The sequence below is a fragment of the Bos grunniens genome, chromosome 24 (genome assembly GCF_055505025.1).
Source record: "Bos grunniens cultivar Pamir isolate PY7600 chromosome 24, Bosgru_T2T1.0, whole genome shotgun sequence".
Lineage (NCBI taxonomy): Eukaryota > Metazoa > Chordata > Mammalia > Artiodactyla > Bovidae > Bos > Bos grunniens.
The window spans coordinates 10,099,479-10,126,186 of NC_141188.1; the positions used below are offsets into that span (position 1 = coordinate 10,099,479).

Here is a 26,708-nt window from a genome sequence, read left to right on the forward strand (position 1 = left end):
AGGTCATGGCCACGCATGCGAAGGGCTAGGGAAGGACTTGGTCTCAAGTCTGTTTTAAGGACATTCCTCTGCTAAGTGCAAAAGGGACTGGATCAGGATGAGACTCAATCAGGAACATCAGTTGAGCTCTTGAAACAATCTAGGATTTAGGCTTGAAAGGTAGTAAAAGAATTAGGGAGAAGGAGAGAATTATGTTTGGAGATGGAATTGTTTGAGCTTGCCCTAGAGGAAAAGAGATGAATAATAAGTCATTATACGTGTTCTCTTGGTTGTAATTCATTTTGATTGAGAAATAGTTGTTCAGGTTCAAACATGAAAAGACTCTAGCTGTGACTTTGAATTGTTCAGTTGCAAAATAAAGAGGTGCTTTAGTAATTTAATAAAAGGATGACTCTAGGTTTTTGGTTTGAACAACTGGGTAGGTAGCTGGTAGTGTTACTTAGGAGCTTGGGAATACTGGGGAAGGAACAAGGTAAGAGTATGGGAGGAAAGATCGAGTTTTGAAGGTTTATTTTAATTTGACATACTAAGCATCCAAGTACAAACATCAAATAAGTTGTTGGATATAAGGGTTGGGAGTTAAGTCACAGCCGCATAAATAATAAAATAAACTTCTCAGACATGGAGTGCAAATTTGGGGAGGGTGGTGGGTAAAAGGTCCCGGGTCCTAAAGACAGCAGAGAATAATGAGAAAAACTCACCAGTAAAGTAGGAAAACAAGGTGAAAGGGAAGCCAGGATACAAGGTATGTAAGAGAAGAGTGGCCAGTTGTGCAAGATGCTTGTGAAATACCAACTTGAGGAAGGAACAGTGGTGTTTGTCCCCGTGGAGGTAGTTGATGGTTTTAAGAGAAACGGTTTCAGAGGAGTAATGGGGATAGGTGCCTCATAGGTGTGTGATTTCAGGAATGGCTGACTCAGGGATGCCCTTGGAAGGGAGAGACATGGGATGTTCTGAACTGCTCCGAGAGCATCAGTATGGATGGGTGACTAGCGGCGTGCTTGATGGCAGAGCCTCTCCTGAGGGCTTTACCGCTGCCCTTCAGTGGCTGTCTTCATGGTGCTGTGGAATTTTTTAATGCATTGTAACCAGATCATTCTGTATCACCTGAGACATACCTCCCTCCCTTTTAATCTTTCCAGGACAGCTGTCCTTCCTTTTATTATTTTTATTTTATTAGTCGTCTACTAATTTGTTCATTTTTATGTCATGTAGTAATTCTCTGTGGCTTACCCAAGTTACATCTTTCCTGCTCTGATGCTGATTTCTCTTCTGTAATTTTTCTCTTTTGAAATTAGTACAACACAGCTCCCCTGGTAGCTCAGTGGGTAGAGAATCCACCTGCCATGCAGGAGACCTTGGCTTCTATCCCTGGGTTGGAAAGATCCCCTGGAGGAGGGCATGGCAACCCACTCCAGTATTCTTGCCTGGAGAATCCCCATGGACAGAGAAGCCTGGCGGGCTGCAGTCCATGGGGTCGCAGAGAGTCAGACATGACTAAGCACAGCACAGGGCTAAGAAGCAGGCACCCACTGAATGAATTTCTTCTTATTTATTGCCATTATGAGTTCTCATTCATGAACCAGTCTAAGCCTGTTCTCGCCTCTCCCATATGTTAGCATCTCTTATTCTCCAGTGAGGTAGTGATGCCTCCTGGGTTCACAGGAAGCCGACTCACAGCTGCAGTGAAGGAGTCTTTGTCACACGGCCTGAGAGTTGGGGGGAGGATGGGCCTGTGCTGCCTGCTACTTCCGCCCCAGCTCCTCTGCCATTTCAGCGTGCCGCCTGGACCCCACTTCTTGTGATATCTTTGTCTGTTAGCAACTCTAAGAATATTCCATGGTTCCTCCATAGCAGACAGGGCACGTACCAGGGGATGTATCAAGAGGTAACAAGTCCAGTCACTGAATGAGCTTGAGATTGATTGTGTTCTTTTTAACCATTTGTAATTTTTTTGTTAGCATTGTGAGTTTTCCCCCAAGTATCTTTCAAAACTTTTAAAACTCATGGTGACCAACTGAAAAATTTTAACTGTCAAACTCATTTCCTCTTCTGGTTTATGCAGTATGTGACCCTGAAAGAGATGCCCGCCGTGCTTGTTTTCAAAGATGAAACCTATTTTGTTTATGATGGTAAGTTCCAGCATTTTAACTGATGTAAAACAAAACAGCTTACGATTAAAATGCTGTGTCTATTACATGCCTTAGATGTTGCTGTCAGATGCACCTACTGTTCACAAAACCCATTAGCTCAGTGACTGCTGGGTTTTCTTACCCTTCAGCTTCGTGTTTTCCACTCAGTGGTCTTTCATTCTGAGTTTCCTTACAATAAGTTTCTTTTTCTTTTTTTTAAATCAAATCATTTGCCTTCTTTAGAAATGAGCCCTATGCAGTTTCTCTACATTACTTTAAAATATTCAGAATTCATTTTAAAAGGGTCTGACATTTGAGACACACAAAGAAGTGGAAGAAATAAGCCATCTTCCACAGTGAAGCCTGCTTCTCCTGCCTTTTCATTGTTGTTGATAATGTCAGGAGCATGGGGATGAAGCTCAGAGGGCGTGGTATATTTCCTAATGAGTTTTAGTTTTATCACTTTCATGTATAATCTTCAGAAAATTTGACCTGGAGTGGAGATTGTGACCCAGTGATCAACTTCTGGTTTTATGTTTACTCTCCTAAGTCATCAATCTGAATCCATAAATGCTTTCAGATTTGTGTCATATTACTCATTTTATAGGTGTGATAACTTGAAAACGTTCTGTTTAGCAAGTGACCGAAAAAGCACATCTTTCAAGAAGTCAATAAAATCCAGTCTTCCTTCAAACACGTTGGCAGGCGTTTCCATCAGCTGCTTTTTCATGCAGTTGTGATCATTTTTCAGACTTACATTTCTAATTAGGACAGAATTATCTTGGATATTATATTTCCTGTCAGAGGAAGTATATGATGTTAGAAAAGGCTAAAATACTGTGTTTGATGTTATATGTGATTTTGTTTTACATAAGAAAAAGGATGTCATAAAATACAGAAGAGCAAAGAAATTAGAGTAAAATAATTGTCTATAAGGACATCATCCAAGAATAATCATGAGCCCAGGAAAACTATGTAGTAGGAGTATATATGTGCCTTCATTTTATCATTCTGTCAGTTTTCTTACATACTGCATTTTTGGCAGTATTACAGTCATGTTGTATTATTTTGTCACCTGCTTCACCCCTTAATTATTGTAATTTTTAAAAATGTATAAATGGCCTTCCTCAATGTGTACCATAATGATTTAAATTACTTCCTGTTTAGGGTATTTCAGTTATTTCCTATATTTTTATTTATTTATCTTTTGCTGTGTTAATGATGCTATAATGATGAATTGTTTTGTGTATTAATCCTCTTTTTACATTTGATTGTTTGCTTCGAATAGCTTTCTAAAAATGAAGTTCGTGATTTTAAGATTATGGTCCTGTGTCAGGCATTTTATAAATATTGCTAGATTAAACATTGTAAACATTTTAATGTCATATTTGTACTCTAATTTATTAACTTTGTTTTAAAGAGTATGAAGATGGTGATCTGTCATCTTGGATCAACAGGGAGAGGTTTCAGAATTACCTTACGATGGATGGCTTCCTCTTGTATGAACTTGGAGACACTGGTAACAGCATATGTACAACTCTCCATCACTCTACAAAGCTTTTCCTTAACTGATTACATAAATCTGTAGGAAATGAATTTTTAATTTCTATTTCATAATATCATTCCTTCTTTCAGACCTGAATGCCAGTTCAACTTTATGAGAATATAGATGAATATTACCAAAGAACATACATGTGGAATAAAGATTAGCTAGAAAGGGTACGTTCGGAGAAGGCGTTGGCACCCCACTCTAGTACTCTTGCCTGGAAAATCCCATGGATAGAGGAGCCTGGTAGGCTGCAGTCCATGGGGTCGCTAAGAGTCTGACGCAACTGAGGGATTTCACTTTCACTTTTCACTTTCATGCATTGGAGAAGGAAATGGCAACCCACTCCGGTCTTCTTGCCTGGAGAATCCCAGGGGCGGGGGAGCCTGGTGGGCTGATGTCTGTTGGATCGCACAGAGTCAGACGTGACTAAAGCGACTTAGCAACAACATGAAAGTGTTCGTTAAAGAATCAGTAGTGACAGGGAAAACAGAGCCTGGATAATAAGGAAATAAGAAAAAAATAACCACCAGAAACCTGTCCTCAGAAGACTGATTTTGTAATAGAATTTGGAATACAAGTAATGACAACCTTTGAAAGCACACTTCTACTTGTGCGGAAAATAAGGGTGTCAGGTTGGCATGGTTTCTTGAAGTTACATGCTCGAAAATGATAAGCAAAGCAAATATAAATATAGATACAGAAAGAAAGCTGTAAGAAACTAGCTGAATGGTCTCAAATAGATATAAACTACAAAAATTATAAGAAGCCAACCACGTGTTAGGAAGAAGTGCTTTGTTAGTTTGTATTAATTTTCAACAAAATACTTAACTTTCATCAGTTTGTGAGTTGTGTGAAAGAATGCAGTTTGAGTATATGAATTGTTAAATATTTACCATTATTGGGGCTTTCCTGATAGCTCAGTTGGTAAAGAATCTGCCTGCAATGCAGGAGACCCCGGTTCAATTCCTGGGTCAGGAAGATCCACTGGAGAAGGGATAGGCTACCCTGTCTAGTATTCTTGGGCTTCCCTTGTGACTCAGCTGGTAAAGAATCTGCCTGCAATGCAGGAGACATAGGTTTGATCTCTGGGTTGAGAAGATCCCCTGGAGAAGGGAAAGGCTACCCACTCCAGTATTCTGGCCTGGAGAAATCCATGGACTGTATAGTCCAGTTCAGTTCACTCGCTCAGTCGTGTCCAACTCCTTGTGACCCCATAAACTGCATGCAGCATGCCAGGCCTCTCTGTCCATCACCAACTCCTGGAGTCCACCCAGACCCATGTCCATCGAGTCAGTGATGCCATCCAACCATCTCATCCTCTGTCGTCCCCTTCTCCTCCTGCCCTCAATCTTTCCTAGCATCAGGGTCTTTTCACATGAGTCATCTCTTCGCATCAGGTGGCCAAAGTATTGGAGTTTCACCTTCAATATCAGTCCTTCTAATGAATACCCAGGACTGATCTCCTTTAGGATGGACTGGTTGGATCTCCTTGCAGTCCAAGGGACTCTCAAGAGTCTTCCCCAACACCACAGTTCAAAAGCATCAATTCTTCGGCGCTCAGCTTTCTTCACAGTCCAACTCTCACATCCATATATGACCACTGGAAAAACCATAGCCTTGACTAGACGAACCTTTGTTGGCAAAATAATGTCTCTTGATTTTTAACATTCTTGCCTAGGTTGGTCATAACTTTGCTTCCAAGGAGTAAGTGTGTTTAAATTTCATGGTTGCAACCACCATCTGCAGTGATTTTGGAGCCCAGAAAAATAAAGTCAGCCACTGTTTAAACTGTTTCTCCATCTATTTCCCATGAAGTGATGGGACCAGATGCCATGATCTTAGTTTTCTGAATGTTGAGCTTTAAGCCAACTTTTTCACTCTCCTCTTTCACTTTCATCAAGAGGCTGTTTAGTTCTTCTTCACTTTCTGCCATAAGGGTGGTGTCATCTGCATATCTGAGGTTATTGATATTTCTACTGGCAGTCTTGATTCCAGCTTGTGCTTCCTCCAGCCCAGCATTTCTCATGATGTACTCTCCGTATAAGTTAAATAAGCAGGGTGACAATATACAGCCTTGACATACTCCTTGTCACAAAGAGTCGGACACAGCTGAGCGACTTTCACTCACTAATTGATATTTATATTTTGGGGGTTGGAGGTAGGTTAGAATTTATCACTTGATGTTAAATAATTCAGGGTTTCACTCTGTTAAACATAATATGTTTAAAATAATTGGAATTGGATTTATAAGCTATATACTATTTTCTTGTTCGTAAGTACAGTAATAATTGGAAAGTTTGTATAATTAGGACTATAGAATTTAGATATGTCATTCTTCATTTCAGGAAAGCTTGTGGCTATTGCAGTAATTGATGAGAAAAATACATCAGTTGAACATACCAGGTATAGTGCCTTGAAATAGTTTTAAGCTTCAGCTGTCATCCAGTTCAGACTTTACATGGCCTTCAGATAAATTGATATGGTATGTTACTTTTCCTGCAGCGTTAAACATTAGATAAAGCAGCAGATACTATAATTGAATAATTTTATTTTTTCAAGTTGACAAGATGGAATGTTCATGTGTTTTTTATTTTCTTACAGATTAAAATCAATTATTCAGGAAGTTGCTAGAGATTACAGAGACCAGTTCCACAGGTAGGTGTTTGCATTCTGGAAAGCTCCATTATCTTTATTTCATTATATTTTGTAATACAGTAAAGCAAAAGTAAGGTGTATTCCATACTTTAAAAGATGAATCAAGGAGCTGAAATTAATTACAGCATGTTGCATTTCATTATGAATTGTTTGGACTTGAAGTTTGTTGATATATGTCTTACAAGTTAGAAAAAAAAAAAACCTTCTAATTTGAATCATACCTGCATCTTGTTAGGATTTAGGGTAAGTATGTGGTAAGAAAACATGCCCATACACAAGCATATATTTCAGAGGTGTTGTGGACTTGGCTCCAAACCACTGCAGTACAGCAAGTCACACGGAATCTCTGTTTCCCTAGTACATATAAAAATTATGTTTTGATATATGCTGTGGTCTGTTAAGTGTGCAGCAGCACTGTGTCTGAAAAAATGTCCATACTTTAAAAATGACAATCATTACCCTATCCTTCAGTGGGCTGTAATCTTTTTGCTGGTGGAAGGTTGCCCCCGTGTTGAAGGTTGCTGACTGACCAGGGTGGTCGAGATTGGGGTGGCCGTGGCTTTTTCTTAAAATAGAACAATAACATCTGCCTCATGGATCAACTTTTCCTTTCCTGAACAATTTCTCCATAGCATTGACAGCATTTTGCCCACATTAGAACATCTTTCAGAATCTGAAGTGATCCTCTCAAACCCTGCTCCTTTGTCAGCTAAGTTTATGTAATATTCTGAGTCCTCTAAATGTTGTGATTTCAACAGTCTTGGTAACCTCTTCCCCAGGAGTAGATTCCTGGAACCACTTTCTCTGCTCATCCATAAGAAGCAACTCTCATCCACTCATATGTTATCACAGGATTGTAGCAGTTCGGGCTCCATTCCTAACTCTAGTTTTCTGACTGTTCACTACATCAGTAGTCATTTCCTTCTCTGAAATGTTGAACGACTCAGAATCGTCTATGAGGGTTGGAATCTGCCTCTTCCAAACTCCTCTTGGTGTCGATATTTGACCTCTCCCCATGAATCATGAATGCTCTCAGTGGCATCTAGGATTGTGACTCCCTGCCGGAGGTTTGCAGTTGACTCTGCCCAGATCCACCAGATCTGTCACTGTGTGTGGCAGCTGTGGCCTTAGGAAATGTGCTTCTTCCCTAAGAAGACTTGAGAGTCAGAGGGCTGAAGAATGGGTGTTGTGTTAACGTTAGCAGGAGGGAACACAACATTCATCTCATTGTATCTCTCCATCAGAGCTCTTGGGGGACCCAAGTGCATTGTCAACCAGCAGATAGTTTGAATCTTTTTTGTTTTCCTGAGCAGTAGGTCTCAACAGTAGGGCTTAAAATATTATCAAACCATGTTGTAAATAGATATGCTACACCCAGGCTATGTTGTCATAAAAAGGCAGGGTAGATTTAGCATAATTCTTAAAAACTTTTAATATTTTTAAAATGATAAATGAGCATTGGTTTCAACTTAGAGTCACGAACTATGTTTGCCCCTCACAAGAGTCAGCCTGTCCTTTGAAGGTTTAAAAGCCAGGCATGGACATCTCCTCTCTGGCTCCAAAAGTCCTAGATGGCATCTTCTTCCGACAGAAGGCTGTTGCATCTACACTGAGAATCTCTAGTTTGATGCAGCCACCTTCATTAATGATCTGAGCTGGATCTGGGTAGCTTGCTGTGGCTTCTGCATCAGCTCTTGCTGCCTCACCTTGCACTTTGCTGTCATGCAGTAGGCTTCTGTCCTTAAGTCTAATAAACCACCCTCTGCTGGCTTCAAATTTTCTTCCCAGTTTCTTCAGCTTTCTCAGCCTCTACAGAACTGAAGGGAGTTAGGGCCTTGCTCTGGGTTAGGCTTTGGCTTAAGGAAATGTTTTAGCTGCTTTGATCTTCTATCCAGAAACCCCCAAACTCTGCGTATCAGTAATAAGGCTGTTTTACTTGCTTGCCATTTGTGTAGTCACTGGAATAGCACCTTTAATTTCCTTCAAGAACTTTCCCTTGGCATTCATAACTTGGCTGACTATTTTGCTGCAAGAGGCCTAGCTTTCAGCCTATCTCAACCTTCAACTTCCCTCCCTTTCTGAACTGGATCTTTTATAGCTTTGGATTTAAAGTGAGAGACACGGGACTCTTTCACTTGAACATTTAGAGGCCATTGTAGGGTGATTACCCCGTCTGATTTCAACATTGTTGTGTCTCAGGGAACAGGGAGGCCAGAGGAGAGGGAGAGAGATGGGAGAATGGCTGGTTGGTGGAGAAGTCAGAACACACATAACATTTATTACTTAAATTGGAAGTCTTACATGGACACAGTTCATGGCGCCCCAAAATCACAGCAGTAACATTACAGATCACTGCTTACGGATCATCAGAGCAGATATAAAAATAATGAAAAAATTTGTAATATTGTGAGAATTACTAAAAATGTGACACAAAATGAGCAAATACTGTTGGTAAAATAGCACTGATAGACTCACTCAACGGAGTTGCAAGAAACTTCAATTTGTTAAGGTGAAAAAAGGAAAAAAGCATACTATCTGGGAACTGCTACTGCTGCTGCTAAGTCGCTTCAGTCGTGTCTGACTCTGTGCGACCCCATAGACGGCAGCCCACCAGGCTCCCCCATCCCTGGGATTCTCCAGGCAAGAAGACTGGAGTGGGTTGCCATTTCCTTCTCCAGTGCGTGAAAGTGAAAAGTGAAAGTGAAGTCACTCAGTCGTGTCTGACTCTTAGGGACCCCATGTACTGCAGCTCACCAGGCTCCTCTATCCATGGGATTTTCCAGGCAAGAGTCCTGGAGTGGGTCGCCATTGCCTTCTCCGATCTGGGAACTACAGTAAAGCAAAGCCCAGTAAAATGAGATTGTCTGTTTAGTCATGCATTTGAGGTACAGTTCAGTGAGCAGCTACAAATCAGATGCAGAAAGATGATGATTTTAACAAGAACTCAAAGTAAATGGAACCTAAAAAATAGGTAGTATTTTTCCTGTGTGCTGAGTCAGTTTGTCATAAGACAGTCAGTGTAAATCTGTCACATTACATATTGTACCTTTTTTATGCTGAGTCTCTCAATGATGTGTCAATTATATATATATATTTATTTCTCCTATTACATAGTATGAAACAAAATAGAAATGTCTTTAAAATTTTCTTGTTATATTGTGTTTGTATCTCCAAAGCTAGTAGAATTGACACTTTTTAATATTTATTGTATATAATTTATATGTTATATGTTTACAGTATTTACATGCTTAGCAAACAATAAATTCAGTGGTTTGTATTTATTCTCTTTTTGTATATTAATATTTAACATTGCTCTCTTTATCTCTCTTCTTTTTGGTTGTTGATTAGGGATTTTCAGTTTGGCCATATGGATGGAAATGACTATATAAATACCTTGCTGATGGAGTAAGTAAAATGCTAAATGACTCAATGATTTTGTTACCAACTCTTCTTTGTTGTTTTGGCCACACTGTGTGGCTTACAGGATTTTAGTTCTTCGATCGAGGTTTGAACGCATGCCCCCTGCAGTAGGAGTGTGGGGTCCTGACCATCAGACCACCAGGGCAGTCCTGACTATTAGTTTTTAAATTTCTGTTTTTCAAAGACAGGCAGAAGGACTAATAGCTGAAAGAAAGCAAACCTTTGTATATGTTAGTAAAGATACACTCCCATTAAATATTTTACTTTAGGTTTTAAAATCTGTATTTGAAACTTACTAAACTTTAAAATTCTCTATTCTAAAAATATACTCCCATTTTAATGTTGATAACATAGTATTTTGGAAAGAATATCATCATTCAAAAATTTGTAAACTTTGTAGTTTCTGTCTAAAATGCACCTTAATTCAGTTTTAATGAATAAAACTTAATTAGAAAATTTTTAGCATTCAGGGATTAATTACTATTCTAAAAGAATTTATTTTAACAGACTTTATAGGAAAACTATGCAGTTTTAAAATAATACTGATTATGCTTATGGTATTAAGATATGATTTGTCACTTCAGAAAGTTGATATTAGAAAACATTTACCAAACCTATACCAAAGTAATAAATTTCAAATGAAAGCCTATTAGATTCATTGGACATTTAGTGAGTATTTGCTGTATGTCACACGCTGTGTTTGGCACTGCACTGTTGATGCAAAAAAGTGAGTAGATTATGGAGTCCCCGTCTTCAGATGTTTCCAGTTTGCTCGGTTAGACAGGATGATGGTTGCAGACTGTCTGAGAATGTGAGAAACCCCCCACTGCCGCCCTCATCCTGACACACAGAAGGCGCAGGGGCTCAGAAAATGCTTGCCAGAGGAGGCAGTAATTAAGAGAAGTTCTAAAGAATGAGAAGGTAGCTGAATGAAGAACGCAGAGAGGTCATTTCAGGCAGGGAGCAATAGGCAGACACACGAGCGTTTGGAAAATGGGTCTTAAAAAGAGCACAGGCGTGAAAATGGGGAAATCCCTCCAGAGCCTAAAATTACAACGTTCAGTTCAGTTCAGGTGCTTGACTTTTTGGCCTCCATGGACTGCAGCACACGAGGCCTCCCTGTCCATCACCAACTCCCGGAGCTTGCTCAAACTCATGTCCATTGAGTCGGTGATGCCATCCAACCATCTCATGCTCTGTCATCCACTTCTCCTCCAGCCCTCAATCTTTCCCAGCATCAGGGTCTTTTCAGATGAGTCAGTTCTTTGCATCAGGCGGCCAAAGTATTGGAGTTTCAGCATCAGTCCTTCCAAGGAATATTCAGGATTGATTTCCTTTGGGATTGACTGGTTTGATCTTGCAGTCCAAGGGTCTTCTCCAATACCACAGTTCAGAAGCATCAATTCTTTGGTGCTCAGCTTTCCTTATGGTCCAACTCTCACATCTATACATGACTACTGGAAAAACCATAGCTTTGACTATATGGATCTTTGTCGGTAAAGTGATGTGTCTCTGCTTTTTAATAGGCTGTCTAGGTTTGTCACAGCTTTTCTTCCAGGGAGCAAATGTCTTAATAATCTTAAAATTACAAAGTAAAGTAGCTTTATTCATTTATAATCAATTCATTATCCTTGGAGAAGGCAAAGGCACCCCACTCCAGTACTCTTGCCTGGAAAATTCCATGGACAGAGGAGCTTGGTAGGCTGTAGTCCATGGGGTCACTAGGAATCGGACACGCCTGAGTGACTTCACTTTCACTTTTCACTTTCATGCATTGGAAAAGGAAATGGCAACCCACTCCAGTGTTCTTGCCTGGGGAATCCCAGGGACGGGGAAGCCTGGTGGGCTGCCGTCTCTGGGGTCGCACAGAGTTGGACATGACTGAAGTGACTTAGCAGCATTATCCTTATTCCAGTAAGAATTTGAGAGGGTTTACCAAAGATATAAAGTACCAGATTTAATACATAATGAAGAAATTAAGACAAAGGAAAATAAAGTATACAATTATTAAAGGTACTTATTTGAATTTTTAATACTCAATACAAAGTATAAAAACATGGTTTACGCATTCCCATCACCTATAAAATGACTGTTGCTTACAGGAGTTCGGTTGACCCTGTAGAGACATAAGAGAAATTGCTATGCTGCGTGATCTTATAAAGGGGGCACATTATAATGTGCTCAGTCATGTCCAACTCTTGGAGATCTCATGGATCGTCGCTCACCAAGCTCCTCTGTCCATGGGAGTCTCCAGACAAGAACACTGGAGTGGATTGCCATTTCTGCCTCCTGGGGATCTTCCCAACCCAGAGGTCAAACCCGTGTCTCCTGTACTGGCAAGCGGATTCTTTACTATGCGCCACCTGGGAAGCCCCATATTACAGTAGAAATGTGTTTTGTAGAATTTTGTTATACTGTGTATAGTGAGGATTTCAATACAACCACTTTTTATAATGTTCTTGGAGGCAAGCCAGTAAAGTGATGAAGTAAAACATTGTGAGCAAGAGGCCAAAGCAGTTTGTGCCTGATAAACATCTTGATTCTGGGTAATACTCAGAATTTCTAGAGATGGATGGACATTCCTTCAGGAGTATTATTTCTAATGTGAGTTATGTGATAGTAGAAGTTTTGCTACTGCTATGGTTAGAAGTTTGTATTTTTTTTTTTTTGAGAGAAGAGAGAAAGCATATAATGATGGTTATATAGTAATTGAAAGTCCTCAATGAACACTTCTGTGATCAACACTGGACTGGGTGGTCAGCCTGTGTTTTCTGACTTTTACGCCAACTCAGTAAGGTGTAAGTACTATTATTCTTTCCATTTTATATAGATGAGGAAATGGAAATTTCTTAGAAGAAACTCAAGTTAACTAATAAGCCAAATGATGCCCAGCAAGTAAGTCAGAGACCCAGGCCCCGAATCCAGACTTCTCTAACTCCAAAAGCTCCTCACCAGTGTACCATCAGTACTGACACATACGTTAGTGGAATTTAATCAGTATTTATGCCTAGAAGTTTTTAACTTAGGGCAAAATACATGATATTACATGATAGTTTAACACGGTAGCTTTGACTATGTTTTTTACTTTTTCTCCAAGGAAATAGGGTCCTCTCAGACCTTTGGTGTGTTAAATTATTTTGTATTAGGTGTCTGTGAGATAGGATGAGGGGTTATTTTTCATCATTATTCAAATTGAATTATCTCAGAAAATATTGTTTCCAGTTCAGCTGTGTATTTTAATTTCTTCATAAAGTATATTTTTGTAGGAAGACCAGGTTCTTAATTCATTCCATAAAAATAGAATTTTGCTTCTGATACAATATAATGATAATTGCTATAAGTCAAAAAGTTGTTTCCTGGTTTTGTGAACAAGAATGAAGCTAAGATTATTTTTTAATTACACAGTTAATTATTGCCTAATAATACTGGATAATAAAGTACCCTAGTACCCACTGGTGTAAAACAGTAATCATTTATTCTCTCTCTCGCTTGTCTGGGCTTGGCTGACCTTGTCTGGGCATAGTCCCATGTGGCTGCAGGCTGCCAGTTAGGTCCAGGCCTCGCCTCCCTGTCGTCCCCATACTTGGCAGGTAGATCCTCTGCTCAAGGCAATCATGGAGACACGCGAAGATGCGCACATTGTCTCCCTGGGAGAAGCATGTGGTGTGGGGAGGGGTCGAGGATTATTAAGCAAGAAAGCAGCCTCCTGGACTCAGTTACTCATGTGGTGATCATACAGGGCTGTGAATTGTTTCTACTGTAAAGTTCTGTGCTTTTCCATAATAGACACACGAATAACCATGAACTGATACAAATAGACACACAACTCACCCTAACCTGAATGAAGGCCCTTTCTATAATTATGCAAAGTCCTATCCTTGAAGGGAAAAAGATAAAAAGTATTTGAAGTAAATGACACATTAGTAATATTATGTTACGGTTTTTGTCTGCAAACTGAATTGACATCTAGTATGTCCCTGGAGCACCCAGGAGGATGGGTGATTGTACTGTGGGGTGGTGGCAAGTTGAGAGGCTTTGGAATTATGTTTATTGAACTGCTGTTCTGTACAAGGGATGTGCTGGATATTTAACTTGAATTTTCTCATTTAATTGCTTTTACAAGATAAGTCCTCCCCCTTTTCAGTTCAGTTCCTGGAGAAGGAAATGGCAACCCACTCCAGTACTCTTGCCTAGAAAATTCCATGGATGGAGGAGCCTGGTGGGCTACAGTCCATGGGGTCGCAAAGAGTTGGACACGACTGAGCGACTTCACTTCACTTCAGTTCAGTCACTCAGTCGTGTCTGACTCTTGGCAACCCCATGGACTGCAGCACGCCAGGCCTCCCTGTCCATCAACAACTCCTGGAGTTTACTCAAACTCCCCCACCTTTATTTACCTTTAAATGAAAAATATTAGCTTTAAGCTGCATTGTGGGAAAGCATCAGAGTGGACCACAGGCAGTGACTCTGGAGACAACGCTTCAACTGAAGTGGGCTGTGTGTGATTAACAGTGATGGTGTTTAACATAGACTTGTGCAAGGGATTATACTGCCCAGAAACGGGCACTTCATACATACTAACTTTTATCTTTAGGTTTAATCATAAATATTTAGCTATCTGATATTGTATGCTAGCAATTCTCATAAATGTTAATTTAGCTATTTTTTAAATTGATGCACAATTTGAAATTATGTAAACAGAGGAAGGCAAAACCATTATAGCTCCCTTTTGTATTTTTAGTTATTTGGATTTAATTCAAACATCAGGATATTTGTTGTCTCTGTGTTTAACATGTATTTTGACTTCTCTGTTTTTTTTTTTTTATTTTCAGTGAATTGAAAGTCCCAACTGTGGTTGTACTGAATACTTCAAACCAACAGTACTTTTTACTAGATAGACAGATTAAGAATGCAGAAGACATGGTCCAGTTCATTAATAACATCTTGGATGGCACAGTAGATGTGAGTTGTTCACTGTAATTTCAAAGGGGTGATGGGAGGACGTAGAGGAGAAATGAGTTCTTTTCCTGTGATTCTGAGAAGATGATTCGGCCTCCCCCCGGGTAGGGCAGACCTCTGTCCTCCCCAGTTCTCTCACTGTAGGTGGAGTCAGTTCCGCAGGCTGTCAGTGGCCAGGGCACTGATGGGCGGGACTCTGTTGGGAGGGCATGTCCGGTTGTCATAGTGACGGGGAGGTGCTTGACATGTAGAGTCAGAGTCAGGGCTGTGGAGGCTGAGAGGTCTGCGGGGGACAGAGCCATCTGATGGTGAACTAAATAATTCTTAGTATCTGGATTCACAAATACAGTTGAATAGTCACTTGGATTAGTTTTCTTAAAAAAACCTGTGAATAAAGCCACAGTTTCTGTAAAAGATCAGGAAGTGTATTTAGAACCAGCCTGAGTGGACAATTCCAAATAGAATTCTGTAAAACATTTCTCAGAATGATGAATGGATAATCTAAACTTTTTTTAAGAGAAAATATGAAACTTCTGTGCTTTCATGAAACTTAATTATTTTGTGAGACTGGTTTCAGCTTTACACAAACTATTTGAAAGTTGGCTCACAGAGTAACAAGTATTTCTTCTTTGGGAATGCTCTTAACCACGTAGTAGGGTTTTATGTTTGTAAAGGTAACACTTGTTCAAGTGAGGCTCACCTGTGTGAGTAAGAGCCCTTCTGTGTCCGTTAGTGAGATTGGGGGAGGGAACAGACTTCAGGGGGTGCTGAATAAGGAACTGGATGGGTTTCCGTCAGGAATCTTGCCCCCTCTGCCTTCCAGCCCTGTTTCCCTTTGGGTTTCATCACCGAGGAGGCTCTCCCTGTAGGACAGGAAAGACCCTGCAGCAGCTCTTAGCACGCTCAGCTAAACTCAGAAACAGGGCGGGCCTGTACCCGGGGCGGGCCAGCCTCAGCCAGAGTGCTAGGGAGGACGTGTTTTCAGAGGAGAGTCAGAGTGTGTTCATACAGGAGGACAGAAGCAGGGAGGGATAGAAAGAACAGGAAGGTTTACTCCACAACTCTCAGGTGCTCCGTGTAATCTTTTGTCGTCAACTCTTGACCTACCATCCTAAGAATGATTACCTAACAGATGAATGAAATGATAGCACTGAAATAATAGTTTGTTTCTTCCTGTTAACTTTAAGGCCCAAGGAGGTGACAGCATTTTGCAGAGATTGAAACGAATAGTATTTGATGCCAAATCTACTGTTGTGGTAAGTTGTGACAGTGTGTTTAGTGTCATTGATAATTGAGAACATAGGGATATAGGTTTTGTCTAAGATATTAATAAAATCTGGAGTTGCAAAGGATTTGATAAAAATACATCTTACAAGATGAGATCTAGTACATATTTATGTTAAGAAAAGATACTGATCAGATGAAAATTAAGTTTCTCCAGTTGTTTTTTTCTGTATGATTGGTGAGGCAACTGGAATTCAGTATCGCTCAACTTAACAGCATGACTTGGTGTTTTTCAGAGTTTCTTTCCTCCTCCTGCCCTTCTCAGTCCTTGGATCTGAAACCCTCTTGCTGAGAAGTCCAGGAAATCTCTCTTACTATCCCAGCTTCAGCTGTCAGCTTGGCTGCAGAGTAGCCCTAAATTTGTTGAAGCCTTAAACGTAGTTCTCGCTGTTTTAACTACTCCTCGGGTGTTTTCATTCATTGTGGCCTGAAGTAACTAAAACTGAACTCATCTTCCACTGGTGAGAAGTTGCCGCTATTAATCCTGACCTACTCCTGCGCCTTCCATTTTTCGTGACCTTTCCATGGGTTGGGCCCTGGTCACATGCGTGTGAATGGCCTCCACGCGGTTTGCTGCTCACTTCGTCCTGCCCTGTCTCCAAGTCCTCTCTGAACCTCTGCATGATTAGTGTTAACTGCAGTGATCGGCACTGATCACTCTCCTCCCCTTTTCCAGTGACTCACGTCACTGTTCTCTGTCCCTCTTACATTTTCTCGGTCTGAGCCCACACTGGACCCCGGCCTGCCTTGTTCTTGCTTGCAGCACCTTGACTCTGTGATGTTGTTTTCCATTATCTCACTCCCAAGTGACCCTGCTCTGCTTTGAATTTGTCTCTTTAGTTCTCAAGAGTTACAGTCACAATCCATAGACTATAGTATAGTTGAAAAACTCATTCATGTTGCTTTTACTTTTCTGGGATCTGAGGGAAATTACTAAGTTAATTTTAGTAATTTCTAATCAGACAAGTAAAAAATGTTATGTGAAGAGAGTATTACCTTCCTTATGGTAAATAACCAGCCTTCTCAAGCCAGGATATGGCTGTAAAGCTGTTGGCACATAACAACCACCTCAAAGAGCTTTGTGATTAATGTGAGGAAAACAAATGTCGTTTGAAAAGGAAATGGATTGGTGTCCACTTGAGACTATCCTCAGCGTTGTTAATCGGCTATCCTCCAATACAAAATAAAAAGTTTCAATTAAAAAAAAACAAAACAAAATGGAGGATTTGGTGCCCTTTTTTGCTGCCGATAGCTTGGCTCCACATACTCACATACACGGATATAAAATGTCTAAAGTGTCTTTCACGGGGTAGTTACTGCAGAAAAACTGACATTGATTCATTGGAACGAAAAGCAGATTGGAGGGCCGTAGGAGGAGGAACTCTGTAGTGGCTTTCAAGTTCCTTGCCGGTGTCCGTGTCAGGCGGCCTCACAGGGGCCTCCTTGTTTCTCCACAGTCCATATTCAGGAGCTCCCCGCTGATGGGCTGCTTCCTCTTCGGCCTGCCCCTGGGCGTCATCAGCATCATGTGCTACGGCATCTGCACGGCCGACGCGGACGGCGGCTACATAGAGGAGCGGTACGAAGTGTCCAAGAACGAGCCCGACGACAGCCCGGAGCCGGCGGAGCGCTCCGAGCCCCCGCAGCCCAGGGGCGCGGCGTCTCCGCTGCCCGCCCCGCAGGAGCCCAAAGACGTGCTAGAGAAGAAGAAGGATTGAGACCCGGCTCGGATAGACTGTTGCATAGGATTTCACATTATTAAAAGAGTCTATTTATTGAATTTAGACATTTAATCATGACCTTTCCAGAAGAGAACGTGGTATTTGTATTTTGCTAACATCAACTGCATGGGTTATAAAATAGTCCTTCCACAAACGGGGAGATGTTTGGAGCAAAGAGATGGGAAGTTTGTCCAAGTCAGTCAGTCAAAACACTCCGTCAGAGTTTACCTTGTAGATGTTGTTCTACCAGACCAGTTCTATTTGCATGTTTCTCTATCTGAATATTCTGTGACAAAATTAAGATTCCTGGGCAGAATATTTAAATCAGCCAGTCAGGTAGAAGATACATGTGTGATAGAGAAAAATAACACCTCCACCTCCCACCATGCATTCTCCTCTGTTTTGGATAAGATTTATATGGACAAAATTAAGTCTTTGAAATTTAGGCACTTTAAAGAGAACTAGTAACTTTTTCCAAGGATCAAATTAAGATTATGAGATAATTTGGTTTTATATAGCATAGTGATTTTATTTTGTTATTATTTTTAAAGGAGAGGAACTGTTACTTCTTACCTTTATACTCGGTTGCATTATAGAACTTTCATAGGGGCCTATAATGTGGGCCTGTATTGTCTTACGTTTAATCTTCACCGCGTAAACAGGATTTACTTGGATCAGTGATTTCAGATGATGGCTCGGACACTGAGTCAATGTCTCAGCCAACGCTGTGGGAAGGGCAGGGCTCTTTGTTACTCCTGCCTCCCCTGCTTTAGCCAGAACAGCCTACTCTTGTTTCTCTGTTTTATATATTGGCATTTCATCTAAAAATTTTCTCTGATAAAAAGCTCTTGCTGCTTAGTAATATATTTTTATGTTTATGTTTAGTAACTTTATGGTAACTTAAGATCTAATGTGTGTATATGTGGGTGTGTGTATATATATACACATACATATACACATACAGAATTTACTGACATCTGTTATGTTATGCTATGGGCGTGCCTGTTCATAATGAGTGACATAATCAGCCTATGAAGAAAATTCACATGGCAGTGAGTAGAGATCTGCCAGTTGCTCTCTCCATCCTCCCAGGTGTTACCCATTTCAGCCAGTGACCCTTCATCTCTCCATGATGGAATAACATCGGAATTCTATCCTAAGTAATGAGCAAAGTTGGTATTTTTTTTTAAATAATAGTATGGTATGTTTATCATAGATTAGCTTATTTTTGAGACCTTTATTTTTGAACTAAGTTTAGGATTTTTATTAAGTGACTGTAATTTGAGTGGTTATTCATTGAATTATTAAACATTTTAAAATGTTTCATCACTTTGAAAGTATGTAATTTATGGTCCTGATACTGAAGCTGTTCGGGGCTGCGGTCCCCAGGGCAGCCTAGGGTTATCTCTGATGCCATGATCACCACTAACCTGAAGCTCTTGAGTCTTAAGTCCTAAGGAGTCACCTGTAATTGCTTTCTTGTACCTTTTAGTATATAATAATTATTTATTCTTAAATTTGGTACTTCATCATTACCATTTTTATAATGGAAGCACATAGGCAGTCACAGGAAATTGCAGGAAACACTAGAATGAAATGGTATTCTTAAATGGAAATTGAATATAGATACTGTTAATTTAATAAGGAAATTTCTCTCTAACGAGTAACAAGTGAGTCTTTTGGAAAATAGGTATGAATAGGCTTGTTTTGTTCTGTGTGTGTGAAAGTCTTAGTTAGACACAGATCCTCGGGCTCAGCCTGGCCGGGAAGTTAGAGCTTAGCCACTACCAGCGACAGGAGGAGGTTGCGAGAATGTCACGGCTTTTTTCTTCATGTTTATCTCTATCAGGTCCATCATCGGCGTGGTTTTGTCTTTTGTCAAGCACACCTGTAAATTAAACAGCAAAAGAGGTAAGAGAAAAAGAGCAAAGCTTAGTAGGTATCAACACAGTTCAGTGACGTTTGTATTCTGAGATTTTTCTCATCTATTAAAGCCTTAGTTCTTTGTTACCTTTTTCACAACTCTGTACTGTTGCCTCATATTCTGTTTGTGTTTTCAAAATGTGATGTTGGGGAAACAAAAAGTATAGATGGTTTGTAAGTGATTTTTTTTTTTAAATTTTGCTTTTTAGTTGTTTAAGATAACTGTCACAGTATCTTCACAAAACAAATGGAAAAGTTTTGCTCACTAGTATGGTTTTCCCTTTAGTGTGATAGCAGAGTTTACTAGGAATGCTGTTTTCATTTTAGGAAAAATTTCTTCAAAATAAAGGTAGGTTTCTTAATGAATCTTGTAGAACATAGATACACTGAACATCCTAATTCAGTGACAAGTCTTACTGTGATCATGTCAGTAGGGGGAATATCCTTTAGTAAGTTGGACTTCTGCCTTCTCTTTCAGTTGCAATAAAGTTCTCTTTCTAACTTCTGAAATCCAGGATCCTAGATGCTTGCTGTTGCTTAATCCGGTGCTCACAGTTTTTAAAGATGTTTCAGCGAGAGTTTTTATCAGCAGCACACTTCATTATAGCTGGCAGTCCTTTTTGCTTCATTGTATGCATTAATAGTTCTGAAACTGCCATCTGAAATCTAGGTGGATTAGACCGGGGATTTCCATTTTCTTCTTCATACATGTGCTCCCTCGTGTCTGAAGTAGAGATAACATGAAGAGCCAGAAGTCTAGAGGCTGAGTCGGGACAGGCTGTATGAATAGTAAAGCAATTAGTTACACTTTTTTTATTTAGCGGATATTTGTTCTTACTGTTTCTTGTGTTTTGTTTCAGGGATGTTTTTTATTTTTCAAAAATAAATATTTTCATCATCACTTCATATGATATGGAGGTAGGGCAGGGAAAAATCACTCAGCTATTCTTATTACACAGAGGTTATTCTGACAAACTGATATCAGTTCATTGGTGGGATTATGTTTGCCGTTTTATTTTTATAAATATATATTTTTTCTGAATGTGTCTGAGTCCAAGAGTGGGCAGAAAATAATTTTCTACTTTGGACTAATCTATAAAGGTTTTTGAAAGTCTGTATTATTAATACTAACTTGTTGAATTCATGATCTCCTGCCTTAAGGCACCAATTGTAAACCTTCGTTTTTCTAAATAAATTAATTGAAAACATATAACCATTTTATTTTTACTATTTATCTTTTGGTTGTCTGGGATGTAAATTTTTCTCTGTGCAAGCAAAAAGGGCAGTTGAGACTCATCTTACACAAAGTAATTTTTTTCCCCTCTTGTTAATTGTAAGTTTGTAATTATAGAAACATAGTTTTTAAAAATTTAAACAAATTTGATAGAGATCAGGTTATAATTAATTCTTTCATATAGAAGATGAAAAACCTGAGATTCATGAGTTTGATATATTTTGTATTTGTAAAACCTGATTATATTAAGTATTAATTGCAGAATTTAAAGCTAGAATAATTGGATTTGAGTCCTTGATCCAACTGCTAAATTGTAGTCTTAGACCCAGCCCCTCACTCTCACTGTCAATAAAGTGAAAATCTAGAACCTCAAGGTTTCTTCTTTAAAGTAGCATCAAATGGGGAGAGTGTATTATTGAAAAAACAGAACTTTATTTTGATTATGTATTTTTCACACTGGATACACCATGAGCATATCTCTTAATGAGAATGTCTCTGGCGCAGGAATGACCCATCTGTGTTCAGGCTGCCACGTCCAGGCCGTCACCAGGCTTCACTGCTCCAGCCTTCCTGACTGCAGCCCAGCATCAAAGGAGCAGCAAAAGGTGTCCTCTTATAATTTAAGGGGGATCGTGGCATTTATCTGCTCATAAGATTCCAATAGCTTCTCTCATTCAGCATTAATAGCCATGTTACTGATTGAAATATGTCCCCCCGAAATTCATACAATGGAGTTGCAACCCCTGGTACCTCAGAATGTGACCTTATTTGGAAGTAGGACTGTTACAGACATAATTAGCATAAGTGTGTCAGTCAGTCATGTCTGACTCTATGACCCCATGAACTGTAGCCCTCCAGGCTCCTCTGTCCATAGGATTCTCCAGGCAAGAATACTGGAGTGGGTTGCCATGCCCTTCCCCAGGGGATCTTCCTGTCCCAGGATCAAATCCAGGTCTCCCGCATTTCAGGCGGATTCTTTACTGTCTAAAGGGAAGCCCCAGTCAGTATAAAGCCATACTGAAATGGGGTGCGTCCTAATTCCGTGTGACCAGTGTCCTCACAAAAAGGGGAAATCTGAAGACAGACACGTAAATGGAGAATGCCAAATGAAGATGAAGGCAGGGGTTGAGGTGAGGCTTCTGCAAGTCAAGGAAGGCCAAAGATCACACCCGCAAACCTCCAGAAGCGGAGAGAGACATGGGACGGAAGCTGTCTCGGCTTCAAGAACTAACCCTGGCGACACCCTTATCTTGGACTGCTGACCTCCAGGGACACTGAGAATAAAATCCTGTTGTTTAAGTCAGCCTGGGTGTAGTACTCCGACAGAGCCTCTGGGCGCTTTCCCAAGGCTCCCACGTATTCCCACTTGCATCTCCCTGTCTCCCAGCTGCTTGTTCATGCCATAACAGCCTTCTGCCCCTTCCTGTCCCCAGACTCCCCTTTACTTGGAATAATCTGGATGTCCTCAGGGCTCACTCCCTATTTTAGGTCACTTACTCTAACGCCAGTATTAATGACTCTATCAATTGCACCTGCTGGCCGCCCACTCTCCCTAACCCCTTTATCCCGCAGCTTTATTTTGTGTAAGCTCTTCTTGATCATATATGTTGTTTGTTGACTGCTTCCCCTCTCAAATACACAATAAATGTAAGCTCCGAATGGCCGGACTTTTTTTTCAAGGCTATACTCCCAGTTGCTAAAACATGCTTGGCAAGAAGTATGCGTTCAGTAGGTGCTTGTAGAATGAGTGAATGAGCAACTGAATATAATGTATTTATATAATGATGTATTTATCACTAGCGTGTTTCAGAGTTGAAGGTTTCTGATTTTTTTGTAAAACATTCATGTTATTTTAATTGATTTTAAATGCATATTCCCAAAGTATCTAAATACTTAATGATTAAGCAATAAAAAAGATAATTAACATACAATCATAAGCTTTGAAAATATTTTTGTATTTATAAAATATATATTAATGTGGAAAATTGTTATTTAGCTTATGATATAAAATCTTAAAATCTATAGTCACAATAAGAATAGATGGTCAAGAACTGTGGGAAATTTTAGGTAATCTTATTCTCCGTCCCTCAACAGTGGGAAAATAATTATCTATTTTGCACATGTCCATCTAAAATTGTTTGTAATAATTACTATGGGCTTCCCTGGTGACTCAAGACAGTAAAGAATCTATGTGCAATGCAGGAGACCTGGGTTCGATCCCTGGGTCAGGAAGATCCCCTGGAGGAGTGCATGGCAACCCACTCCAGTATTCTTGCCTGGAGAATTCCATGGACAGGTGCCTGGGGGGCTACACTCCATTGTCTTGCAGAGTCATACTTTTAAGTTAAAAGATTCTTAACCAGTAGGGCTTATCAGGGACTCTTAACCAGAAAGCTTATCAGGTTACAAGAGCATCGATTGCCTCTAATGAAACACATATCAGTTCAGTTCAGTCGCTCAGTTGTGTCCTACTCTTTGTGATCCCATGAATCGCAGCACGCCAAGGCTCCCTGTCCATCACCAACTCCCGAAGTTCACTTAGACTCACATCCATTGAGTCAGTGATGCCATCCAGCCATCTCATCCTCTGTCGTCCCCTTCTCCTCCTGCCCCCACCCCCTCCCAGCATCAGAGTCTTTTCCAATGAGTCAACTCTTCACATGAGGTGGCCAAAGTACTGGAGTTTCAGCTTCAGCATCATTTCCTCCAAAGAAATCCCAGGGCTGATCTCCTTCAGAATGGACTGGTTGGATCTCCTTGCAGTCCAAGGGACTCTCAAGAGTCTTCTCCAACACCACAGTTCAAAAGCATCAATTCTTCAGTGCTCAGCCTTCTTCACAGTCCAACTCTCACATCCATACATGACCACGGGAAAAACCATAGCCTTGACTAGACGGACCTTTGTTGGCAAAGTAATGTCTCTGCTTTTCAATATGCTATCTAGGTTGGTCATAACTTTCCTTCCAAGGAGTAAGCATCTTTTAATTTCATGGCTGCAGTCACCATGTGGAGTGATTTTGGAGCCCCAAAAAAGAAACATGTATAAATCCTAGAAAATCTATTTGGCTGGTCTTGGATGAATGTCTGCTTGAAGCCAGAACAGTGAAAAAACCTTCCCTGGTTGATTTTGACATGTTTTCCACGTGGTGAACCAATGGCTTAACTAATTACTAGGAGGGGTCAGAGTGTCAGTGCCTTTGAGAGAAAGTTGTAGTTTTTGTGATTTCCATGTGAGCCTTCAGAAGTCAAAGACGATGCCAGAGTGTGACATGCTTCAGTAGCCCCAGCCTGACCCCTCAGCCCCAGCTGACCAGGAGTCAGCTTGCCAGCATAACAGTAGCAGCTTCAGGAAAGTGTTTTTTATTCTTGAAGATAAGAAAGTTGGTTATGTCCGCTGAGCTCATTTAACTCTCATTTCCCCTTGAGATGAGCAATGGCACAATGGACTGAAATCCGCCTCTGCTGGCGAGGGCGTGCAAGACGGAGGAGCTCTGAGAGGTGTGACCTGCCCGGCAAGGTTTCAGACTTCCTGGCTTCATCATGAGTCGTTTATGTGGAAAACGGAATGTAAAATGCAAATGTGTATGCACAATGGCACTTCTTGCTTCTACGCTATCTAATGTAGAACAAGATTTTATGTGACCAGTTCAGTTGTTCAGTCATGTCTGACTCTTTGTGACCCCATGAATCACAGCACGCCAGGCATCCCTGTCCATAACCAACTCCCGGAGTCCACCCAAACTCATGTCCATCGAGTCAGTGATGCCATCTAGCCATCTCATCCTCTGTCATCCCCTTCTCCTCCTGCCCCCAATCCCTCCCAGCATCAGGGTCTTTTGCAATAAGTATGAGGTGGCCAAAGTATTGGAGTTTCAGCTTTAGCATCAGTCTTTCCAGTGAACACCCAGGACTGATCTTTAGGATGGACTGGTTGGATCTCCTTGCAGTCCAAGGGACTCTCAAGAGTCTTCTCCAACACCACAGTTCAAAAGCATCAATTCTTCGGCGCTCAGCTTTCTTCACAGTCCAACTCTCACATCCAAACATGACCACTGGAAAAACCATAGCCTTGACTAGATGGACCTTTGTTGGCAAAGTAATGTCTCTGCTTTTAACTGGTCCCAAATATAAATTGTATGCCAGATGTTCACTTAGCAATGCAAAACCAAAATGCAGAAATCGCCAGCGCACAGTCCTGCAGGAAGGCGTCTCTGCTGGGCCATCTAGAGTGCGCTTCCCTGTTGGCTCAGTCAGTAAAGAATCTGACCGCCATGCGGGAGACCTGGGTTCGATCCCTGAGTTGGGAAGATCCCCTGGAGGAGGGTATGGTAATCCACTCCTGTATTCTTGCCTGGAGAATCCCCATGGACAGAGGAATCTGGTGGGCTACAGTGCATGGGGTTGCAAAGAGTCCAACGGGACTAAGTGACTAAGCACAGCACATCCAAGAGTGCAGTTCAGTTCTAGACAGTGGGACTTTTGTGATCAGAGCAGTTTCTTCACTAGGAAACTGGGTTATTTGACTCTAGATTGTAGAATAATAAGAAAATGAGAAGAACTAAATTTCCAGGTGCCCATGGAGTGATACCGGCCAGAAGGGAAGAGATGGTGCCATGGCTTTGTCCCCGTTCTGCTTCTTATCAGGTTTATGTATTCTGGCTTTTTTTTTTTTTTTTACAAAACCATGTTATAAAGACTTCTTATTACGTGTATACTGAGGAAAGTAAGTAAAGCAAATATAGTTCAGTGTTTACAATTGCTGCTGCTGCTGCTAAGTCGCTTCAGTCGTGTCCGACTCTGTACGACCCCATAGGCGGCAGCCCACCAGGGTCCCCCGTCCCTGGGATTCTCCAGGCAAGAACACTGGAGTGGGTTGCCATTTCCTTCTCCAATGCATGAAAGTGAAAAGTGAAAGTGAAGTCGCTCAGTCGTGTCCGACTCCTAGCGACCCCATGGACTGCAGCCCACCAGGCTCCTCCATCCATGGGATTTTCCAGGCAAGCTATATCGGTGTTATGTACCCTTCACCTAGAATCACCAATTGTACTATTCTGGCAACTTTTATGTAGGTTTAATCTTCTAAAAAATAAATGTTAAGGGACAAAACAGAGTAAGCATTATAATAAACTCTTGTTTCCTTGTCACAATCTTGGAAATACTGCATTTTTTTTTTTTTTTTTTTTTGGGAAATACAGCATGGAAAATAGAGCATTTTTTTTTTTTTTCAAAACACTCATAAATTACCTTCCAACGCTTGTTTTCAGTTCACTTCCCAACTCTGAGTAAAACTGGCTCCGACAGGCCTCAAAACACAGCAATATAGAAACATTTTCTTTAAAGCCCCACAAGGGGTCAGCAAACTTTGTTTTCTGTAAAGAGCCAGATGATAAATAATTTAGGCTTGGAGGACCACGTGTGGACTCTGTCACATATTCTTTACTTTGTTTTTTAACTCAAAAAAAATGTAGAAATATTTTTTTTTAGCTCAAAGCCTCCTCAAAAATAAGCTGCAGGCTGAATCTGGCCAGCATGCCACAGCTTCCCTGGTAGAGAGTAGTTACCAGATCAACAGCTACATTCCAGATACGAGGGGGTGTGTTCTGTGTTCTGGCGAAGAAGTCACATCTGGAACAGAAGCTGCAGGTGGAGTCGCCACCTGATTAAATTTTCAATAATCCACTTTCATTCTTCAACACCCATCTGTTTTCTATATAGGCACAGCAGGCAATTTGAATGGAAGCAACACCCCTGCATTTTTTATGTCCTTGATGATGGCAATAAGTCCTGCAGTCCTTCCAGGAATGTGGTATTGCCTTTGGTTTACTATTTTT

At 40.7% G+C, this 26,708-nt stretch overlaps 1 protein-coding gene across 2 annotated transcripts in view; it reads left to right on the forward strand.

Annotated features, from left to right (window-relative positions):
* The window catches only part of TMX3 (thioredoxin related transmembrane protein 3), a 38,402-nt gene extending 17,546 nt beyond the window's left edge, over positions 1-20,856 (forward strand). For both annotated transcript variants that reach the window (XM_086372211.1, XM_086372213.1), the window contains 8 exons: positions 2,066-2,132; positions 3,553-3,651; positions 6,027-6,084; positions 6,283-6,336; positions 9,685-9,741; positions 14,589-14,718; positions 15,903-15,971; positions 17,457-20,856. In XM_086372211.1, coding sequence (XP_086228337.1) covers positions 2,066-2,132; positions 3,553-3,651; positions 6,027-6,084; positions 6,283-6,336; positions 9,685-9,741; positions 14,589-14,718; positions 15,903-15,971; positions 17,457-17,717 — 795 coding nt within the window. In that variant the 3' untranslated portion in view covers positions 17,718-20,856. The remainder of the gene's footprint in view (positions 1-2,065; positions 2,133-3,552; positions 3,652-6,026; positions 6,085-6,282; positions 6,337-9,684; positions 9,742-14,588; positions 14,719-15,902; positions 15,972-17,456) is intronic.
* Positions 20,857-26,708: the final 5,852 nt, after the last annotated feature.